General features: G+C 42.9%; 1 protein-coding gene across 1 annotated transcript; it reads right to left on the reverse strand.

The window, feature by feature from the left end:
• Window positions 1-277: 277 nt before the first annotated feature.
• On the reverse strand, window positions 278-14,590 carry LOC133158583 (uncharacterized). The gene is made up of 3 exons (XM_061285871.1): window positions 2,584-14,590; window positions 2,409-2,486; window positions 278-2,265 (listed from the first exon to the last, which is right to left on the reverse strand). The coding sequence occupies exon 1, from the start codon at window positions 9,788-9,790 to the stop codon at window positions 8,768-8,770; it is 1,023 nt and encodes a 340-aa protein (XP_061141855.1). The 5' UTR covers window positions 9,791-14,590; the 3' UTR covers window positions 278-2,265; window positions 2,409-2,486; window positions 2,584-8,767.
• Between the last annotated feature and the right edge of the window lie 8,343 nt (window positions 14,591-22,933).

Genomic DNA, 22,933 nt, shown 5'->3' on the forward strand with positions numbered 1-22,933 from the left:
GGATTAATTGGTTTCATAGTTTCATCTTGACATTGGTCAGTGACTTCTGGTGGTCTTTCAACAGTGGTTGTTGGCTCATTTTGGTTCTCTGAGACGGAATTCATATCTTCGGGTGTTTTTGGGTTGCTTACAATCGACTGAGCACATTTGGAAAGGTGTTCATGCTAAACATCTTCGAAAGATTTGCCGCTTATTTTGGCAATTTTCTGCAGTTCACTGAAAAAGCTGTGGGTGGCGCTGTTCATAACAGTTGATAAATACTCAGTTGACAGAGCTCTGATGTGGTAAGAGACTTCATTGGAGCATTCAAGTGTATGGGGCAGTAAAGGTTCAAGTGCGGTCAAGGCAGCGCCGCTCTCATATTCCACAATGGCCTTTCTGTGGTAGGAAGACTGCGGTTCATCTATTTGAATTGTTCTAGCAATCTGCCCGTACCTACTCAGGAAGTCAGTTAATTCTTCATCATCAGTGTCAGTGAGCCCACTAACTATAACTGAGTTTGGGGTTTTAATATTTTCTTTATCAATGACCTCCATTTTTTTTCCCGGCTTGGTCTATTTTAAGGTCTGGGTCAGGTAATATTATTTGAATTAACCACCACTCCTGGCTGGCTCGCCACTTCTGTAACACCTTCGTTGTTTTGGACAGTGCTTACAGTAATTTAGATCATGGACCAATTCTAAGTTCGGCTATATTTGCAGTGGTGATAGAGTAAGCAAAATAAATGACCACAGACCAAGGTTTGGATTGAACTGCCGGCTTATTTTAGAAGAGAAAAATAGAGAAAAATAGTTGACATACAATTTACAACAATAGACATACAATTTACATTTAAACTCAACGTTAGTTGAAGAAAATAAGTTTCCTTTCAGTAAACTTTCCAGTTTAAAGAATTTCAATTAAAACCCGGGTTGTTTTATTAATTCTAAGGTTCAATCGGTTTAGTTACCTCACTTTGTGTTGTTTGAATAATATTCAATACGGGTAAGTAATTCGAAAACAATAGTAAATCTAATTTGAGTTCAGTAAAGCCACTTTTAAATTCCCTCGATTTCACTGGTTTTGTTCACACCAATCAATATTTCAATAACACCATTTCAGCATCATCGTGTATATAGTTCACAAAAAAATTAAAGTGACAAAATGTACAAAACTCAAAACAATTCAGCAAAAAACTGAACGACTTTCGTTATCCAAATGTCTCTATCCCTTCAGTTTGTTTCTCCTGCTTTGTTCCTGAAGAGTCAATCAATCCTTTCTGAAATCCACCTCGGTGTAGCAGTGGGGAAAAAAAAATATGGATAGATCCTACCAGGTTCGATGAACCTCGTCCAGCAAGTGCTCTTCGCTCCTGCGTGAGAAAAAATTCAAAGGCCTCTTTGGTGGCTCGCCATCTTGCGACTCGCACAAGAAATCAGCTTTGTTATTAGTTCAGAGGTTTCTGAACCAACTCTCGTGAATCAAGTTCTGTTCCGCACTTAGTGCATCACCAAGGTGAAAAAAGTTTGGAAACAGAAAAATAAGTCCATCAAATACAAAAAACGTTATATAATCCTGTGTCACGTTCCCTCTCTCTGAATGTTACGTCAGGCCCGTTCTCAGCTCCTCGTTTGTGTATATGTCACGTTAGCATACCGTATTGTTTAGCCTGTTGTTGCTGGTTCATGTCTGTTTTTGGTCTTCGATTTTGACAAATAAATTTGCCCCAAAAGTGCGAATTATAATCCGGTGCGATTTATATATGTTTTTTTTCACTTTATATTGTATGTTTTATGGCTGGTGCGATTTATACTCCGGAGCGACTTTTAGTTCGATAAATACGGTATGTTACCTGCAGATATAAATACACCTTTTGATGTTAAAATTAACCAAAACGACAATTGAACCTAAATATATACATTTTTTCAAACATCATCCAACCATCACAAATATGAATGTGCAATGTTTTTAAATCATATGTTTAAAAATGTAAAACTATACGTACAGTATTAAAAAATGGAGACTATTTAATAGAACAAAACTACTACGTTACAATATAAATATATACTTATTTTATGTAGGATATAAACAAAACAACCAGCTTGGCGAAACACAACAATATAAACATCACTCTCTTTTCTACTCCGCTCTGGAGCCCATTTTAATTTTAAAGCCATTGCGGTCCTTGTTTCATCATCCGTGGCCTCTGTGCATGTCGCCAACAGCTTCTACAAAGATGAACTTGATGTACATCAGGCACCACCCTTTGTAAACCTTGGGATTACTCTGTAAAAGAAATATGAATATGGGAAAAAAAACACGACTACCTGTAAACTATTTTTTCCTTGATGCATCATGTCAGTCGCACATTTCGAACATTAAGCAACCGCACAGGAAAGAACAGACAGGTTTTTTATTTTTTTATTTACCAGGATATCAGCAGTCTTCCTGAGGGCATTTTGGACGAGTCACACGAGCACGCATATTGAACGTCATTTGTGTCGAGTCTACAACAGAAAAGAATATCAACATTGAGCGCAGCCACCACATCGTAAGCCTTCACTGTTGTCTTAATCTACAGTACAGATGTCAAACTAATCATACTGGTCCATGGTCTTGAAAACATGCAGGTCTTCAAATCAGCGGCCTCCTAACACAAGACTGCTTTCCAATCTGTATACAAGGAATTATGAACAGTGTGTCAGAAGAGTGGAATTAAGAGTAGAAAAAAATTGAATTGAGGACTTTTTTTCTTGTAAATCAAGCAAAAAAGTAACTGAAAAGTCAGTAACTTTGACAGTACAGCAATTAAACCAAACAGAATCATACAGGTTCCATTTGTAATTTACAAATGTACCCCCACACACTCTTGATACCTTACAAATTGTAAGCTATCAAGAGTGTGTGGGGGGACATCCGAAAATTTGACTAAGCAATTCTAAGCTTAATCGTTCTGTCATTCAGTCTTGCATCCTGTTTGTCATTTATTTCCTTGGACATCATGTCAAAGGTCTCTAGATCAGTCATGAGCAGCGTCCACTCTCCGCGTCACATTCTGAACGAGAGTTGAGGCTCCTCAGCCCAGGGATTGCCAGAGGGGGCTCCACGATGACCTTCAGAAGCTCTGAGAATAAAGAGAAATATAAATGAAATACTCACTTAAATTACTACAGCTATGACCTCTTTTTAAATGACTAATGCCTACGAAAAAAACCCCTCTTACTTTTCCCTGTCATGGGCGTTTCACAATCACCTCCTAGTTCAGAGGTGGGCAAACTACGGCCCACAGGCCACATTCGGCCCACGGGACCGTTTAATCCGGCCCGCCAACCCTGAATAAATTGTATTATTAAACATTTTTTTTGGTCATTTTGCCTGCAATGACTGCGTTTCCCCAGTAGATGGGGAACCGCTCGCCTGCCCATGTACTACCGCAAGCCGTGTCAGAAAGCTCGGTGCACACTCACAAGTGCGTGTACGTACTCAGTAGTACGGACATGGCGCACTCGCGCTCTATTTGTATCAGTCCTGAATTTAGAGCGTGGGTGGGCTGTGACGACAGCATTCTTGTAATTCGCGCGCTGAGCTTTCAGATACAGTTTTACGCTAAAGCCACCCACAAACCCATGTATAATGCGCACCCCAGATTTTAGGACAATAAATTAGTTAAATTTTGCGCATAATACATGGAAAAAAACGGTACTTTATTTGGATGTATGCTTTTGCCGATTCTTCAAGATGATATAGTTGGTCAGAATGTTTGCCGTTTGATGTGATCTCATAAGATAAACATCTTTCATTAATCTGACCTGCAGGCACTGAAGTGATGGAGACTGTTATTCATAATAACAGTGTCGTATTTTATGAGAATCACTGATAGCAGTTCTTTAGTGATTTTTCTTTTAATGCTGTTAATGAATGCATTTGTTTTCAAAAAACTTGTTTGGAATATCCATGCTTTACTACCTACTAAAGGCCAAAGTATTTTATGCAATGGCCTTTACAGGTCGCTTATATTACTTCACACAAACACTACGTGCATCTGCTCCTGGTTCGGCCCTCCGGTCCAAATTTAGAACCCAGTTCGGCCCGCGAGTCAAAAAGTTTGCCCACCCCTGTCCTAGCTGTTGAAGAATGAAGCAAATGTTAGCTGCAAGATTCAAATGAACCATTCTCCAATGGTAAACTTTGCCCTGTTTGAAAAAAAAATATGGTGGCATTCTGTCTGTGCCTTTGAATGTGGTGCAAATTAATTTGGCTGTTGTACATATCCAATCACGTTATTTTAAAATTGTACTGATAAAATTGCTTGTTCTACAAGTTGTTATCCAAATGATGAAAATGTACAGGGTAAACCTGGGTTTTATTTTGCACTTTGACATCCGCCATGGTTTCCGGAGTGTGAAAGTCAAGGCAATGAATGACATGTCATAAATGCAAGTTCCATATTGAAGATTGCAATTACAACATACACTTTTTGCATAGCCTATCAGAAGATAAACACCTACTTTTTCACGTGCCACTCCTTGAGCTAAATTTGGAATCACAAATCCATGGGTAAAAAACGGAAATTACATCTTTGCCATGCCATCATCCCAGAGCTCATCCGGAGTGGATGGTTTTGGAACTTTCTTGTACCCTGCAAATAACACCCCAACCCCGGAAAAACACGCTCACTCCAACTACAGTGGAGCCTCGGTTTTCGAACGTCCCGGTTCTCGAACAAATCGGTATTCGAACAAAAAATTCGAGATTTTTTTGCTTCGGATGTCGGACGAATTCGGTTGTCGAACCTCGCGAGATGAGCCGAGAGGACCCACATGCCAACTGACTCCATTCGTTATTACGTTCTCGTTACTCTTAGGATTGCATCAACTCTAATTGTTGGGAAAAATATACTTTTTATCATTGGATTCTATGTATCTACTTATGTGTGCAAGATTCTCCGCAACATGTGATAGTTTGGCCTCGTGATAATGTCTTGGGAGCAGATGGCTGGCTAAGGAGCTCATGTGTGGAGTCACGAGCCGCGCTATACAATGAGCCCATAGTTAGCTATCCATGTACATATCATGAGGTTGTCATGGGATGGCTGAAGCAGACAAACGTCTTATTTAAGTAGAAGTCATGAGAACTCCAACAGAGGTATCCATCCCATGAGCACTAAGACTACGTCTTTTGTCTAGCTAAAGTCATGGGACGACCATACCGCTTCTGTCCTAATAGTATCGCTGTTGCGCGGTGGTCATGAGATGTAATTGTGGAATGTCCTTCCCGTCTAAAGAAGCTATGCATTCATGTACATGTACACTTGCCCCTTTGTTTGTTCCTCAATAAAAGGCACGACCAAACTGAAGGAAGGGCGCAGATCCCAACGACACTCGCTGTGTCTGGGATTGAGCCCATCTGCAGATGATCGTTCGCCAAAAAGAGATATCCTGCCTCTGTGAGATTCTTTTCAGAAAAATGTTGTGAACCCAACACTAATCATGCCTCCAAAGGAAGCAAGTGGGAGCAGTAAAGCCATCCTAAAACACAAAGACGCACCTAAAGCAAAATTAAGCTCCCTGTGCACTGAGGTCCATTTAAATTTTGGAAAGTACATTAGGACTTTAAAAATATTTTCTACATTTTAGCGACCGCTCTGTCACAATAATGCGACCAGCGCGGTGCAGTTGCGCGGTGGGTTGCGCGCAACGGTTGCGCGTTCGGCGGTGCGCTGCAGTTGCGCGATCGGACAAAATTAAACTCCCTGCGCACTGATGTCCACTTAAATTTTGGAAAGTACAGGACGACTTTAAAAATATTTTCTAAATTTCAGCGACTGCTCTGTCACAATAATCGGCAACGCGCTACGGTTGTGCGTTCGGCGGTACGCTGCAGTTGCACGATTGGACAAAAATGCGCAAATGAAAAAATGCTTCAAAAAGGCGGGTTTTTTTTTGGGCTTGGAACGGATTACATTTTTTTCTATTATTTGTAATGGGAAAATATGATTCGGAATTCGAACGATTCACTTCTCGAACAGCCTTCTGGAACGGATTGTGTCAGAAAACCGAGGCGCCACTGTACTAGCCAAAGTAGTTTATATGGGTCTACATTTCAAGCAACATAAAATGCCTTACATTAAAAACGTAAGATGAATAAGTTTTAACCAAGTTTAAAAAAGTAAAGGATGTTAACTTTACCAAACCACCCCCTAACAAACACATACAAACAAACAAACAAACAAACCACTCGCAAAAACATTCTTGAAACATACAGAGCATGCTCTGTTCAAAATTATTACGTACCTAAATGCAGCCCTTCTTTGTCTTACAGAAAAGTAAGTTGGTTTGTTCTTTTTCTGAAGCAACGTCGACTTTCGCAACTTGAACAACGGGACCCTCTCGGCGGCGGCGCTTCTTCCTTCCTGGATTTTAAAATTATTACCAGACGAACCGTTACCGGAAATAAAAGCGATTACTTTTAACCCAAAACTCGAGTTTCTGCCCCTAGTTGGGGGAGGTAAAACATGCGTCCAAGTTGATATTTTATTTTACTTAAGTAAAATAAAATAAATAATAAATAAAATAAATAATAATAATTATAAAATATTTTTTTACTTTGCTCCAATTGATGAGCTATTTCTTTAGGCGTACACTATTCTAATGTATTTAATTCAATCCCCAAGTTTCCTCAAGTTTATTTCTATAGCCCTAAATCACAAGCAGTCTCAAAGGGCTTCACATAGACAGAAATTGACAATTATTCTCAAAGCATCCCCTGATCTTAAGCTCCCAAAAGGGCAAGGAAAAACTTAAACACCCCTTCCGGGGGAAAATTAGAAACCTTGAGAAGGGACCACAGATGAAAGGATCCCCCTTTCAGGATCACCAGGTTGAAATGGATGCAGAGAGGACACAAATGATACAACATGAAAATCAATGAAATAAGAAGTGGATGTCCATGTCAGAGCAGAGGGCTGCCGAAGGAGCCCTCAATTGTCCTGGCAGTGTCTTCGAGGAGGTTGAGCTGCAGTTCCCCCATCCTGAATTGGCCCACGAGAATCCAGATCGCCGCTGTCAGCATGGGTGCCACCTAACCACCTCCCCGGCCGGGGAGGGGGGAGGGAGGGGGTGGAGAGGGAAAGAAAACAAACTCCAGCCGAATCGGCCACTACAGGTTAGTTAAAGGCCATGTCATAGAAATGTGTCTTTAAACGTGTCTTAAATGTTTCTACTGAGGTAGCAGTCCTAATATCCATTGGTAGGGCATTCCAAAGCTCTGGAGCCCGAATAGAAAATGCTCTAGAGCCTGCAGACATTTTCTTGGCCCTCGGTGTCGCTAAAAGGGTAGCGTTTTGCGAACGAAGGTTACGAGACGGAACATAAGGAACAACTAGGTCGACGAGATATGAAGGCGCTAAGCCATGTAATGATTTATAGGTTAATAGAAGAACCTTGAAGTCACATCTTAAATGGACCGGGAGCCAATGTAAGTTGGCTAGTATTGGGGTAATGTGATCAAATTTTCTTGCCCGAGAGAGCAGCCTTGCAGCAGCATTTTGTACTAACTGTAGACTTTTGATGCGGGACTTAGGAAGACTCGAAAATAGTACATTACAGTAGTCCAGGCGCGACGTGACGAACGCATGTATAATAGTTTCCGCATCACCGGTCGAGAGGATCGGACGAATCTTTGCAATATTACGAAGGTGAAAAAACGCAATTCTGGTTATATTCTTAATGTGCTTTTGAAAGGAGAGAGTTTGGTCAAATATTACCCCGAGATTAGTTACAGTATCGCTTTGAGTGATAGTACGGTTATCTATAGTTATAGCGGTTTCCTTGAATAAGTGTTGACAACGAGTTGGACCAATTATCAACATCTCAGTTTTATCTGGGTTAAGACGAAGGAAGTTGAGAGACATCCATTGCTTGATCTCCGCAAGGCACGCCTCAAGATTACAACAATCCCGCGGATCTGTCATCGATAACGGCATATAAAATTGGGTGTCATCCGCATAGCATTGAAAACTAATATTATATTTACGTATTATGTCCCCAAGCGGAATCCTATAAATATTAAAAATAATTGGTCCGAGAACCGATCCCTGTGGGACACCACACGTAACATTATAGAGCTCCGAGGACGCATTGCCATGGACCACTCGGTGCGTCCTGTTTGATAGATAGGAATGGAACCAGCCTAGTGCTGACCCTGAAATACCAACACAACTTTTAAGACGCCCTAATAAAATATCGAAGTCTACAGTGTCGAAGACAGCACTAAGATCGAGTAGTAACAGTACAGACGAAGTGTTTGAATCCATAGCTATGAGGAGATCGTTAGTCACTTTAGCAAGTGCAGTCTCAGTGGAATGATTAGCTCTAAAACCAGACTGAAAAGTGTCATATCGATTATTGGCGACCATGTAATCGATAAGCTGCTGCGCTACTACTTTTTCAAGAAGTTCTGCTATGAATGGGAGGTTTGAAACTGGCCTATAATTACTGAGACAGTCCGGGTCAAGATTTGGTCGCTTAAGTAACGGTTTAATGATAGCGGTTTTAAAGGCTGTTGGCACTATCCCAGAGGAGACAGACAGATTGATTATATTTAAGACGGACGGTCCTAAAATTTGAAATAATTCTTTAAGCAGTTTGGCTGGAAGAGGGTCGAGTAAACATGTTTGTTTAGCCGCACTAACCAATTGTGTAAGCCTTTCAAGAGACACGCTTTTAAAAGTTGAGAGGGTTGTTGCATGATCATCAGCGTTGGTAAACGGCGGGCTCGACCGAGCGATTCAAATGGTATTCTTGATCTCATCCCTAATGGATTCAATCTTTTGAGCAAAGAATTTCATGAACTCGTCAGCTGAGTGGAAGGAACTATCAGGGGTCGGCTGGCGCAGAGTCAGCTTTGCCACTGTATCAAATAGGTGTTTCGGATTGTTTTTATTGAGATTAATAACTTGCGAAAAATACCGAGTTTTTGCCAAGATAAGCGCATCTTTATATTTCAGGAGGCTATCCTGCCATGCCTGATGGAAAACCTCAAGTTTGGTTAGACGCCATCTGCGCTCATACTTTCTACACAATTGCTTAAGCGTACGCGTTTCATCTGTGAACCACGGAGTAGGCACTCTACGGCAAGTTTTCAGACGTAACGGCGCCACAGAGTCAATGGCATTTAACAATGTCGCATTGAATTCATTTGTAAGATTATCAATAGAGCCGGCGTATGTGAGAAATATAGCGGTTGCCGGCGACAGTATCTCAGATAGCGCAGTTAAAGTCATGGAGTTGAGATGACGGCTCCTATAATGCTGATTGCTCTCTTGTCTTTGACAAGGAACTAGAATCTCAAACTTTATTAAGTAATAATCAGACAAAACAGTAGTGTATGGCAGTACTGCTATATTTGAGGTTGCAAGTCCTCGGGATAATACCAGATCTATGGTATTTCCATTCTTATGCGTTGCTGCCTGTACGGCTTGTGTAAAACCAAACGTATCAGTTAAAGTCTGAAACGCCGAAGTAAGTAGCTCTGACGGTAAATTCATGTGGATGTTGAAATCGCCCATGATAATTATATTATCCGCATTGAATACTAGATCAGCCACAAATTCTGAAAATTCATCCAGGAAGCCAGAGTAAGCCCCGGGTGGACGGTAAATAACAGTAAGATAAAATGACGGTAAAGCGGTGGATCGGACAGTGAGAACCTCAAATGTTTTAAATACGTTGATCGAACGAGGCCTAAAACTAAGCTCGGAATTCGAGATGAGGGCGACACCCCCCACCCTTTTTTCGAGGACGCGCCACATGCGAGCTCACAAAATTTGGAGGCGAGGCCTCATTAAGCCGCATCATGTGCAATATCCTCTGCCACACAATGCATAGATCTATTTCACTTCTATAACCCGTGCACTATTTCTTTTTGTTATTAGCATTACTAAACTTCATACACTTCATACACTTTACGACACTTTACCACCATTTTATCTTCTTTTTTTTTTTGTAAATATTCATAGCTTATATTCTTAATTTTACTACAATTGCTGTTATTTTTCCATATTTTTCTTTTTATATTGTATTCTATTTTTTTTTTATGCCCGAGGACTACGGTCCAGAAGTCTCTTTTTGCACCTTTGTCCCCCTACCTCAGTGCTTCTCAATTATTTTCTGTTACGGGGCGTAAGAAGAAAACTATTCGCGCCCCCCCTTCCCCACCGTGACTATCCTAACTTGTCTTGTAAGTCGTAAAATGTTGCAATGTCGCAAACGTCACAGAAGTAACAATGAGAGCGCCACTGCCCCCTGCTGTGAAGATTCGCAATTACACTTTATTCGAGTACTGCCAAAAAAGAAGCCTGTTCCCCAGGGTCACACGCGCCCCCCCAGGAATAGCACCGCGCCCCCCAAGGGGGGCGCGCCCCACTATTTGAGAAGCACTGCACTAACCTGTTTGTATCACACAATAATATTTATGAACTTCATGACTTTCTCAACAAGGAACTACAGAGGGTGAACTCTTGGCTTAAAGTAAACAAACTTTCCCTCAACATTGGGAAAACCAATTACCGTATTTTCCGCCCTATAAGGCGCACCTAAAAACCAAAATTTTTATCAAAAGTCAACCATGCGCCTTATAGTCCGGTGCGCCTTATATATGGATCAAGTGATGAATTTGTTGATCCATACTGGTTGTACACAGTGCTCTGCCAAAATGTTTTAGTACGTTTTAGTACGACTAGTAAATTACAAGGTCGCATCGCTTCCCAACATTACGGTAACTGTAGTCAGGGGGCGTCACCGAATAGCTGTTGTACCCGCGAGGCTATTTCATTTCAAAATAGGCTGCTCCGTTAATGTTTCGAGTAAATCTACGGATCGATATAGAAGGGAAACATAGGTAAATAGTACCAATGCATTAGATCGAACTTTAGTCAGTTCTGATCATTTTATAGGAGCTCGTTTGAGAAACGCGATTGTTTACACTTTGCTGAGGCTCATGGGAGATTGCGAGCAGTATGAGTGTGACAACCTCAAAATATCACAATCTGTTTCCACATTCAAACATCAACTAAAACATCAACTTTTGAACTCTTACACATAATTATACTTTATGGGATTACAATCTGTATGTTAAATGTATATTGTTATGTTATGTTAAGTGTACGTCAGTGTCATGTAGATTATGTTCAATGTCCTTTGCGTTACACGCAGCATGTTAAATAAAAAAAATAAAAAAGATGAAAGTCCTAATGATGGTCTCACACACACATCTGGGCGTGGTGAAATTTGTCCTCTGCATTTAACCCATCCCAATGTGATGTTAATCCATCCCCTGGGGGAGAGGGGAGCAGTGAGCAGCAGCGGTGCCGCGCTCGGGAATCATTTGGTGATCTAACCTCCCAATTCCAACCCTTAATGCTGAGTGCCAAGCAGGGAGGCAATGGGTCCCATATTTATAGTCTTTGTTATGACCCGGCCGGGGTTTGAACCCACAACCTTCCAGTCTCAGGGCGGCACTCGGGCGGCAACTCGGGCAAACCGAACCCCAATCGGCGGCAACTCAGGGAAACAGAACCGCAATCGGCGGCAACTTGGGGAAACAGAACCGCAATCGGCGGCAACTCGGGGACACAGAACCGCAATCGGCGGCAACTCGGGGAAACAGAACCGCAATCGGCGGCAACTCGGGGAAACAGAACCGCAATCGGCGGCAACTCGGGGAAACAGAACCGCAATCGGCGGCAACTCGGGGACAAAGTGACCCAAATAAACCGGAAGTGACCCCAAATAGACCAGAAGTGACCCAGAATAGACCGGAAGTGACCTCGGGTAAACCGGAAGTGACCCCAAATGAACCGGAAGCGACCTTTTTTAGCCGGAAATGACCCCTAATAAACCGGAAGTGACCTCAGCTAAACCGGAAGTGACCTATATAAAACCGGAAGTGACCCAAATACACCGGAAGTGACCCAAGTTAGACCGGAAATGACCCGAATCAAACCGGAAGTGGCCTTATTTCAACACTAAGTGCCCCAAATAGCTACATTTCCGCTAACATTTTCGTTTTTTGTCCGATTTAACCCGTTTCAACATTTTTACCCCAAAGGTGAACCTCTTGAGGCCGTTTTCTTTTGTTTTGTTCCAAATCTAGAAAGATTTTGGCGCAATTGCTTTTTTTATTTTCGCATTCATTCTCTATAGGGATTCAACATTTGCTCTAACTTCTACATTTTTTAACTGATTCAACCCGTTCCAACTTTCAACTGTACATCTTTTGCCTACCTATTCCACAACTTCCCACTTACCAAAAATTCCAAATTTGAAATTCAACCAAAAATCTCTAAAATTCCGTTTTTCTACTCTAATTTCTACATTTTTCAACCGATTCAACCCATTCCAACTTTCAACTGTTCATCTTTGGCCTACCTATTCCACAACTTCCCACTTACCAAATATTCCAAACTTTCAATTTTTAAATTCACCACAAATTCTCCAAATTTTCTCAAGTAATTCAACACGATTCACGACTTATATATGTTTTTTTTCACTTTTTTGGGCATTTTATGGCTGGTGTGACTTATACTCCGGTGCGATTTATAGTCAGAAAATTACGGTAGATGATTTACTCAAATACCGTTTTTTTTCGTGTATAGTGCGCAAAATTTAACTAATTTATTGTCCTAAAATCTGGGGTGCGCATTATACATGGGTACAAAAAATTTGAGGTTTTTTTTTTTTTTTTTTTTTAAAGAAAGTTATGGTACAACAAAACCAACAACAGGACTGACCGAAAAAGTCGTGGAACAAAAAGACAGGGTGACATTACCAAAGACAGGAACAGAAACCACATCATGACAGTAACACATGCAATGATCCGACGGTGAGCGAGGGGCAGACAGGACTTAAATACAAAACACGTTACATCGATTGAGGTGACACAGGAAGAGAGGGGCGACGCGAACAGAAACTATGGCAACCTAGACACATAGCAAAACTGGGGACGAGACATGACAAATCTCCCCCGAAATAAAACTTGAAATCACCTTTCTTCTTGTTTGTTGTCAATCGCGCATCGCATTCAGCCATCCTCCCCAACACTTAGTAAAATTCATAATTGACGACACATCGTTTGATGCGATGGTGCAATCCTTGATGGTGTGTTATTGTCAAGTATTGTTTGTTTTTTAATCTCCATCGCGGACCGGACGTCATACGGATACGCAAGACACGTCAGCTATATAAAGAGCGAGAGTTGTTTTCTTCCTATTAGTTTCAATTCACAGTTTAATTAGCAGTTTCAATCAGCAAATAACAAAATGCGTATTACATGTAATATTTTATTTCACAACACTTTGCCTTGTTCCTTTCGTCTCTGCTGTTCACTTCAAACACGCTCCATACGACCGCAATGCTCTCGTATCAGACGCTTGCTCGATCACCTGCTCGTTTGCTGTCTGTCACAATGTACCCTACACAAATCCGAAACATTTGTTGCGGCTCCGAGTCACGACGAGTGGCAAGTTTTGGTTTCCAAGGGTGTTTTTATTCCTCTTCAACGTCTCTCCCATACAGAGCCGCCTTTTTCACGTCCGCACGCCTTTTTCACATGCGCGCACGGAGCGCGGTGGTGCGTTTACGGGCAGTTGGAGAAATCAACGGCAACAAAAAAAATTACATCCAGCCTAGTTAAGACCATACCAAAGACTATAAAAATGGGACCCATTGCCTTCCGACGTGTGTGACGATCATTGGTACTTAAAAAAAAAGAAAGAAAAAAAAAATATATATATATATATTTAAAAAAATTCATAAAAATTGGGTGCGTATTATACATGGGTACAGGCTTTTTTCCAGCATCAGCATGCCATTTTTAGGGTGCGTATTATACATGGCGGCGCATTATACACGGAAAAAAACGGTACTCGTAACTTGACGAACTGTTTACGTATTTACAAACAGATTGGTTTATAACAATTTTCTGTAACACGGCTATGATTCAGGCTGAAGGTTTAAACCACATTTTTTAGGCACGCTGCATAGTTGTTGGTGCCCGTAATTTAATCTGTGGTTTGCCAGATTAAACAAACCGTTTGAAAATCGGTTGTGTTTCGCAATTTACAGCCCGTGCTCCATTGACTGTAATGAAAGGAGTGATCGACTCGCCCTGTGAAAACCAATGGCCGCCCTATGGTGAGGTCGCTTTAGATGGGCTCCCAACAACAGCGCGCATGAGAGATCTAGTCTGCGTGCTCAGTCCGCTGCTCTTCACCCTCCTGACGCACGACTGCACTGCAACCTACAGCGACAACCGCATAGCGAAGTTTGCTGACGACACGACTCTGGTGGGTCTCATCACCAAGGGAGACGAGACTCAATACAGGCTGGAGGTTGACCTTCTGAACACGTGGTGCAGGGACAACAACATCCTGCTGAACGTCGACAAGACCAAGGAGATTGTTGTTGGTCACACCCAACACCTGCCGCTGACCATCGACGGTGCTGTGGTGGAGAGAGTGAGCAGCGCCAAATTCCTGGGGGTGCACATCAGTGAGGATCTCTCCTGGTCCACCAACACCGCATCACTGGCAAAGAAAGCCCAGCGCCGCCTGTACTTCCTGCGGAAACTCAGGCGAGCGAGCGCTCCTCCGGCCGTCATGACTACATTTTACCGCGGCACCATTGAGAGCGTCCTCTCCAGCTGTATTGCTGTTTGGGGTGGCGGCTGCACTGACTACAACTTGAAGGCCCTGCAGCGCATAGTGAACACGGCTGGTAAGATTATTGGTGCTTCGCTCCCCTCCTTGAAGGACATTTACACCTCCCATCTCACCCGCAAGGCGACCACGATTGTGAGTGATGTGAGTCACCCCTGTCAAACGGGCACTTTTTATCGAAGTGCCTCCGGCTCCCCAGTAACGGGTTCAATAAGCCAGGGCGGAGGGACTCGTCCGTAGCTGACCACCCGAGTTAAATCAATTCTACCAGAATCAATGTAATTTCTATACGACGCCAACCCCTTTCAAGTCATCCGACGCGCAAGCCGAGTAACTCAATTCGAGACAAGTCGCCGGTATGACCGCGCCGTAATGATTGCTCCCTCCTGTTGTTTGATGCTGGTATTACGTTACGGATATTTTTTGGATGCCTTTGTTAAGACCTCAAGGATTCGTTAATTCACTAGAGCGCCCTCGCCCTAGCTGAGCTCAAGATAACTACTTCGAACCAGATCTGACAATTCCTGATGTTAAGGATTAAAGCTGTCTTCACTTTAAAAAGAATTGAACGGATTTAAAGAATGACTGGTAGGGAAATAAAGACATTTTAAAGTTGTAATTACCGCATGTAAAACCATGTCGACATAGTTAATACGAAATAATCGACACCGAATTAAGGCTCAAGAAAAGATTTAATGAATAAGCAAGAAAAAGAATTGCAAGTCGAAAAAACAAAATAACAAGACTCACCCAGACAGAACAAGAGAGGAGACTAAAGGTCTAAAATCCTATTTGGTTGAACAAGTCGAGTGATCGGCTCTCCTTTGTTCCAAAATCCGAATTCTGTTTAAAAAAGAGGAAAGGTCTGGCCATGAGGAGAAAGTAAAAGTGGCGACTTCCCCTTTTCTGCCCGGTGAATTTCTCCCCTGCTTTCCTCGAAGTTTAAAATTTGACAAAGTCCAATTCGAAGACTCTGGAAATTCATCTTAGTAGATTTTGGTTCAATCTCAAAAAGAATGCAAAATCCATCTTCGTTCTTTTACTCCGGGCAGCGTCACGGCCATCGCCCTGACTAGGAAGAAGCGCGCCCGCTCTGTATCCGGGCAACCTATTTATAGGCTTCTGGTATTACCTCATTGGAATGACATCATCCCGCACGTCAGGTGGCCTTCCTGGAAGTTTCTAGAAGTTTCGAGAATGTTCCTTAGCTGATGCCTGTCCAGGCCGGCTAGAAACCACTGGTTGTCTTGGCAACCTTGCTTCAAGCAGCAATCACCGGAAACAGATGTTTCCTGTTTTGCTCGCTCTTTACTTCTAGTATCAGCCCTTAAGTCTCCTCTCAACTTAATGCATTCAGGTATGGATGGAACACCAATGTTAAATACAGGTTGGACAAAACATTGCAACATGAATCACATATATCTTGTCTAATAAAGATCAATCTCAACACATAATAGTACTTAACACAATAATGGGTTCTTCCAACCTAAACACATATATTGATATTGCTCAAGCTGTTGCATCTTAAAATTATGGCATAGCAAATTCATATTCCAAAATTGTGCATATCTACGTGTTTGAACAGGTCGTGTCCTCCCAATTGCTAACTATTTAATTTGGTAGATTTGTTCATTTCCATCAGGTCACCCCTATGTCAAGCTTTAACACCATCTCCTGGTGAAATTTTGAACTACTACATGTTTTGGGATAGCCAATGTGCCTGGGCCAAATTCACTACCTAAGTTTACACCATCTCGTACCTCCATGTCACTTGACAACCCCTCCTTGAATTTCGGGACAGGCAACATACACCCCCCCCCCCCCACCACAGTTGGGAGCCACTTTGGCATCTCGTCCTCGGAAAAATAAATAAATAAAATTATATGTCCACAACTTCTCCAGCAGAGGAATCAGGGAGTAGTTCGTCGGGCGGGCTGAGGCAGCCCTATCCTGCAAGCCCCTCCCGGGTCCGAAGCAAGCGCTCCATGCGGTCCTGAATGAACAGGCCGCCGTGACGGACGCTGATGTCGTCGTCGTCGCTGCCGTTGCCATTGTTGTCGATGTTGTCGTTGACGTCGACGCCCCCCTCAGTGATGGCTTGAAGAAGAAGCCGTCACCGGACCAATGTCCGAGGCAAGGTCCTCCGCACCGAGGGGAGGGTCACACAGCCACGACAGGAGCTACTCGGGTGTAGAAGTCTTTGGACACAGGACGATGAGCCAGGCTAACAGCCACACACCGGCCACACCGCCAGTGGGACGTGAAGCATTGTGAACCGTCCAGGTGGCCCTAAGCCATGTGAACCAGAGGCCAGATGGTGCGACAGGATATCACTCTGTCTCAAAACGAGGACAACCCATGGTCTCGGTGGGCCGTGGGACGTCTCGAGTTGCGTTGCTGAAGTCATCAGGTCAGAGTAGCCACCCCATCTAAAGCGCTCCACTCAGCCTGCTCTCCTTGCTTGACATTAGGGGCAAGCCATTTAAAGACGGCGGGGATGTGGGAAAGCCACAGCTCACCACAACCTTCCGACCGTCCAGGCAAATTTCGACAGATTCAATCTACTAAGAATGCACCTGGGTGCATTCAAAACACGTACTTGTCTGAAACACATAGACGCACAAGTTTAGAACATAGAACGGTCAATCCCTCCGCATGGCAGAGGGACTGGCCAGCAGGTGTTTTGTTCACATTTGCTTCCAAAATAAAACACAAAAATAAAATGGAAGTTGCTATTACAAAACCTTTCTACATTATACTTTGACACTCTCTGACAAATGCTTTCCTAAACAGGCTTTTTGGAGCCCTGTTAAAAAGACGTTTACAATTTGAAAAGGAGGAAGTTATCATTACTAACTCCTTCAAAATTATAAAATCAGGACTTATTCTATCTAATTCTTTTTGACACTCTCCAGTGACTTCCTAGACAGGCTTTTTGGAGCCCTGTTAAGAAGACGTTTACCATTTAAAAAAGGGGAGGAAGTTGGGGCCGGGGATTCAAATTCCTCCAGTATTTCCTTTTTTGTTTTTTGCTTTCTTCTCTCAATAATTGCTGAATTTAGTCTTGGGTAACGGGACACTAGGCATTGCTGCACCATTGTGCTTGACTCTCCCCATCCTGGAAGAGAGACTTCTTCGAACAAATTTATCCTCCACTTACATTTGCAAATGAAATATAATGTAAGATTAGCAAAGTTGGCCGGTGCGTTAAAACTACCAAATTTACCTGTCTAAATTTGCACCATTCTATATCACCGATGCTGAGGAGTTACCCCATCAACTCAACATCGCTGGGACAGTAAGCCTACACACTCACTGGTCACCTATTTATCTTGCAAAACATCTGGAGACCCGGGGCCGCAGAGGCTCCGGGAGTCGCCAAAGGTCAGTCCACGTCACGTGTCTTGCCTCCGAAGCACCGATGTCGTCTTCCTCCTGAAGGCTTGGGTCTTTACTTCAGACTCCTTCCACTTGACAACGATGCTCACAAATGCTCACACGGTGTTTCGTCGTCCCTGTTCCAATAAAAAGAGTCACATCGCCTAGGGACACAGCCCCGTGTGGCTCTTCTCAGCAGGTCCAGGGCCCGACCGGCCATTTTTCCGTTCTGTTTTCTTCGTATGATAACCGCACCTTTGCATGCGGCCAAACACACCAAGGCGGGGACAGCTAAATTGTCAGCTGTAATCTGGTTCTTTTGGTTACATCTTAGCTCGAATCGGGTCAGCTGGCAATGGTTTCAACTGCTCACCCTCTGGATTTTATTCTTCAAGCGTCTTGATCACGCTCACGATTCCTGTTGGCGTCGGCTATTCTCACCGCTTCCAGCCCTTCATGTCTTGACAAGGAGTCCACAAGCACACCTCTTGTGCTGTCAACTCACATGGGTCCAGCGACATACTGGCCCCCATGGCACAGTGCTTGAAAGTCAATCCGTCTGTTCGCTGTCCTCTGCGACCTGTGCTGTACCTGTTACACAGTTCATGCAAGGCAGCACGAATTGCACTTTTGGAAATCCAGAGCTCCAGCTTCTCCAACTCCTTTCCGTGTAGGCACGGCTCTTCCGTGCCCTATGGCTTCATGTACGGCCGTTACCACATTCTTCACGGACTCACATATGGGACCACTTTCCGCGAGGGGTCTTGTCCCATTTCTCAACTCCTACAACTATAATTATCCTTTCTTGGACGTTTCGATGAACCTTCATTCTTCCAGCAGGCCCCCTCTTAGGGCCCATCCGGTCTTCCTTTTACACCCCCATAGTCATGTTCTTCCCAAATGTCCAGAACGTCTATGAGGGCTTCTTCACCATAACGGCTGTTGGTTATGACTCTCACGCTCCCTGCGTGTCTGTTCACAACCTCCAACAGTCTTTCCAACACTGTGGGAGCAATTTCTCTTGCCTGTGCGTCACCGGGCGTTCTTCCCCAACGTCGGTAACCCCTCTTAGGGATGAAGCCCCAATGAGCTTTCAGGTCTCCATCCTTTCTTGATCCGTCTCTTTTCGCAGTGTCTGATTCTGCGGGCCTGTCTGCAACTCGTTTCCTTTTGACATCTCATCAGTCTTGTGTGTGTTTGTGTGCTGGACACATGCATATAGCTTTCTTTTTGTGGCAATTGGACTGCCGCCACAACATTTTTTGCTGGCAAATCTTCTTCAGTCACTTTTTAATAATCTCCTGATTGTTCACAGCAAAAATGTTTACAATTTTGAAGAAAGAAAAAAAAAGAAAAACTTCAAAAATGTTCATCTTCTTCTAAGTCAGCCAGCCTCAGAGGTCTTACTCAAGGCTGTCGACAGTTCCCTTTTTCGAGACAGCTGTTTCCTCTTTTTCCTCTCTCAAAGATTCTGATAACTCACTTCCCCCAAAATAAAATAAAATGGATTAAAAAAAAAACGGCTGCCAATAGATTAATAAAAATTCTTGCTGCCTCAACTTTATATAACTTAATCTCTCTTATTTTCCTGTGCAAAAACTTGTATAGTCTTGACACAGCCAATCAACTAGTTCTCCTGACTTTAGGATTGGAATGTCGTTATTTCATAATTTTGCTTCATCCTATTTCAGACAGAAAACTCTCTGTTCTAAAAAAAAAAAGGGGGAAAAGAAAAAAAAAAACAATCAAAAATCCTATTAGGGCTAGACCAGTTCCTGTAAACAACTAATCCCCCCACTTTTTTTTTTCTCCCATTTTGCCGTGCAAACCAGACAAACTACAGTCCAGCATATTCTTCAGTGCACCATTATAGCCAATTTCGTCTTACAACACAACACCGACAGACAACATTGAAACAACCAAGCAACGCAGCGCAAATGTCATCCTCTCCCCGCTTCAAACACCCTGTGGGAAACACAGACTGTCGCTTTAAAACTCTCCCCGAGCACACTCAGCCCCCACCGGGCGAACGGCCTGCTCTGCTCTTCCTCTTTAGCTTTTTCCTTTTTTTCTTCATTCTCTAAAACTCCTTCCTCAAAAAGCGCACACACTACACAGCGAGGTGCCGCTCCCATGCCAGCTCTATGTATTTAGCAAACTCTGGAGGCCAGGTTCGCTTCACAAGCCGCCTCCAAAAAATAGTTGTAGGTTCGAGCTGTCTCCTTTCGAACCTTTCCGTGTGCACTCGGAATAGGGACGATACAGCTCTTAGTTACTCAACGGCGCCTTTTGCGTCGCCTCTACTCAGAACACCAATTCGAGAACTCCCGCCTCGCTAATTGATGCTCTCAACGGCGGGATGCACTTTCTGCCTTTCAATGTACCGCCACGCAAGAAACGTGCCCATGTACCGGCCCCTCTAGCTTTCGCAAGTTCTGCCGAATACTCTGCGAACAAAACTCATCCTTATAGCAACGTGCTAAGGGGTAGCGGTCACCGTTTACTATGACACAAAACAGTTCTAATCCTCCCGTGCTTTAAAAGGCTCTTTTCTAGGAAACTCTATTCCATAAAGAGACTGTTTTTATGTCACTCAAGGCCGTTCTGACATTTGTTTGTATCAGTGAGCAGAATTATGACAATTCCTAGGAAGAAAAAAATGAAAAAACTCCACACAGGTTCGTTTTGGAGCTGCGAGCAAACATCTATTAATAAATCTTAACTCACAACCCCCCTCAACTCGTTGGGCGCCAAAATGTCAAACGGGCACTTTTTATCGAAGTGCCTCCGGCTCCCCAGTAACGGGTTCAATAAGCCGGGGCGGAGGGACTCGTCCGTAGCTGACCACCCGAGTTAAATTAATTCTACCAGAATCAATGTAATTTCTATACGACGCCAACCCCTTTCAAGTCATCCGACGCGCAAGCCGAGTAACTCAATTCGAGACAAGTCGCCGGTATGACCGCGCCGTAATGATGGCTCCCTCCTGTTGTTTGATGCTGGTATTACGTTACGGATATTTTTTAGATGCCTTTGTTAAGACCTCAAGGATTCGTTAATTCACTAGAGCGCCCTCGCCCTAGCTGAGCTCAAGATAACTACTTCGAACCAGATCTGACAATTCCTGATGTTAAGGATTAAAGCTGTCTTCACTTTAAAAAGAATTGAACGGATTTAAAGAATGACTATGATAGGGAAATAAAGACATTTTAAAGTTGTAATTACCGCATATAAAACCATGCTCGACATAGTTAATACGAAATAATCGATACAGAATTAAGGCTCAAGAAGAGATTTAATGAATAAGCAAGAAAAAGAATTGCAAGTCAAAAAAACAAAATAACAAGACTCACCCAGACAGAACAAGAGAGGAGACTAAAGGTCTAAAATCCTATTTGGTTGAACAAGTCGAGTGATCGGCTCTCCTTTGTTCCAAAATCCGAATTCTGTTTAAAAAAGAGGAAAGGTCTGGCCATGAGGAGAAAGTAAAAGTGGCGACTTCCCCTTTTCTGTCCGGTTGATTTCTCCCCTGCTTTCCTCGAAGTTTAAAATTTGACAAAGTCCAATTCGAAGACTCTGGAAATTCATCTTAGTAGATTTTGGTTCAATCTCAAAAAGAATGCAAAATCCATCTTCGTTCTTTTACTCCGGGCAGCGTCACGGCCATCGCCCTGACTAGGAAGAAGCGCGCCAGCTCTGTATCCGGGCAACCTATTTATAGGCTTCTGGTATTACCTCATTGGAATGACATCATCCCGCACGTCAGGTGGCCTTCCTGGAAGTTTCTAGAAGTTTCGAGAATGTTCCTTAGCTGATGCCTGTCCAGGCCGGCTAGAAACCACTGGTTGTCTTGGCAACCTTCCTTCAAGCAGCAATCACCGGAAACAGATGTTTCCTGTTTTGCTCGCTCTTTACTTCTAGTATCAGCCCTTAAGTCTCCTCTCAACTTAATGCATTCAGGTATGGATGGAACACCAATGTTAAATACAGGTTGGACAAAACATTGCAACATGAATCACATATATCTTGTCTAATAAAGATCAATCTCAACACATAATAGTACTTAACACAATACGTAATGGGTTCTTCCAACCTAAACACATATATTGATATTGCTCAAGCTGTTGCATCTTAAAATGATGGCATAGCAAATTCATATTCCAAAATTGTGCGTATCTACGTGTTTGAACAGGTCGTGTCCTCCCAATTGCTAACTATTTAATTTGTTAGATTTGTTCATTTCCATCAGGTCACCCCTATGTCAAGCTTTAACACCATCTCCTGGTGAAATTTTGAACTACTACATGTTTTGGGATAGCCAATGTGCCTGGGCCAAATTCACTACCTAAGTTTACACCATCTCGTACCTCCATGTCACTTGACACCCCGCTCACTCTTTGTTTGAGTTTCTGCCTTCTGGGAAGAGGTACAGGAGCCTGCGCTCCCGCACCACCAGATTCTCCAACAGCTTCATACTCCAGGCTGTTAGGATCTTGAACTCGCCCCCCCCCTTTCTGCGTAGCGTCCTGTACTTTGCGCTATGCTTACTGTCTGCTGTACGCACACTGGCTCAGTTTTGCTCCTCTTATTTATTGGGTTATTTGTTTATTATTTATTCATCACTCATTTTATTTATTTATTATTTATTAGTTATTGTTTGTGCCTTCTTGTTTTAATTTTGTGTCGTCTACTTGTATGTTTATCGTGTACTGTGTCTCGTCACCGTGGGATGGAGGAAACGGAATTTCGATTTCTTTGTGTGTCTTGACATATGAAGGGATTGACAATGAAGTGACTTTGAACTTTGAACTTGAACTTTATATGTACATATACTTACTTCAAGGTGGAAGAAAACAACAT

This window comes from Syngnathus typhle, linkage group LG8 (genome assembly GCF_033458585.1).
Source record: "Syngnathus typhle isolate RoL2023-S1 ecotype Sweden linkage group LG8, RoL_Styp_1.0, whole genome shotgun sequence".
NCBI classification, from domain to species: domain Eukaryota; kingdom Metazoa; phylum Chordata; class Actinopteri; order Syngnathiformes; family Syngnathidae; genus Syngnathus; species Syngnathus typhle.

Coding starts and splice junctions, on each gene's coding strand:
- LOC133158583 (XM_061285871.1), bottom strand. CDS start 9,790: ATGTGGCGCGTCCTCGAAAAAAGGGTGGGGGGTGTCGCCCTCATCTCG.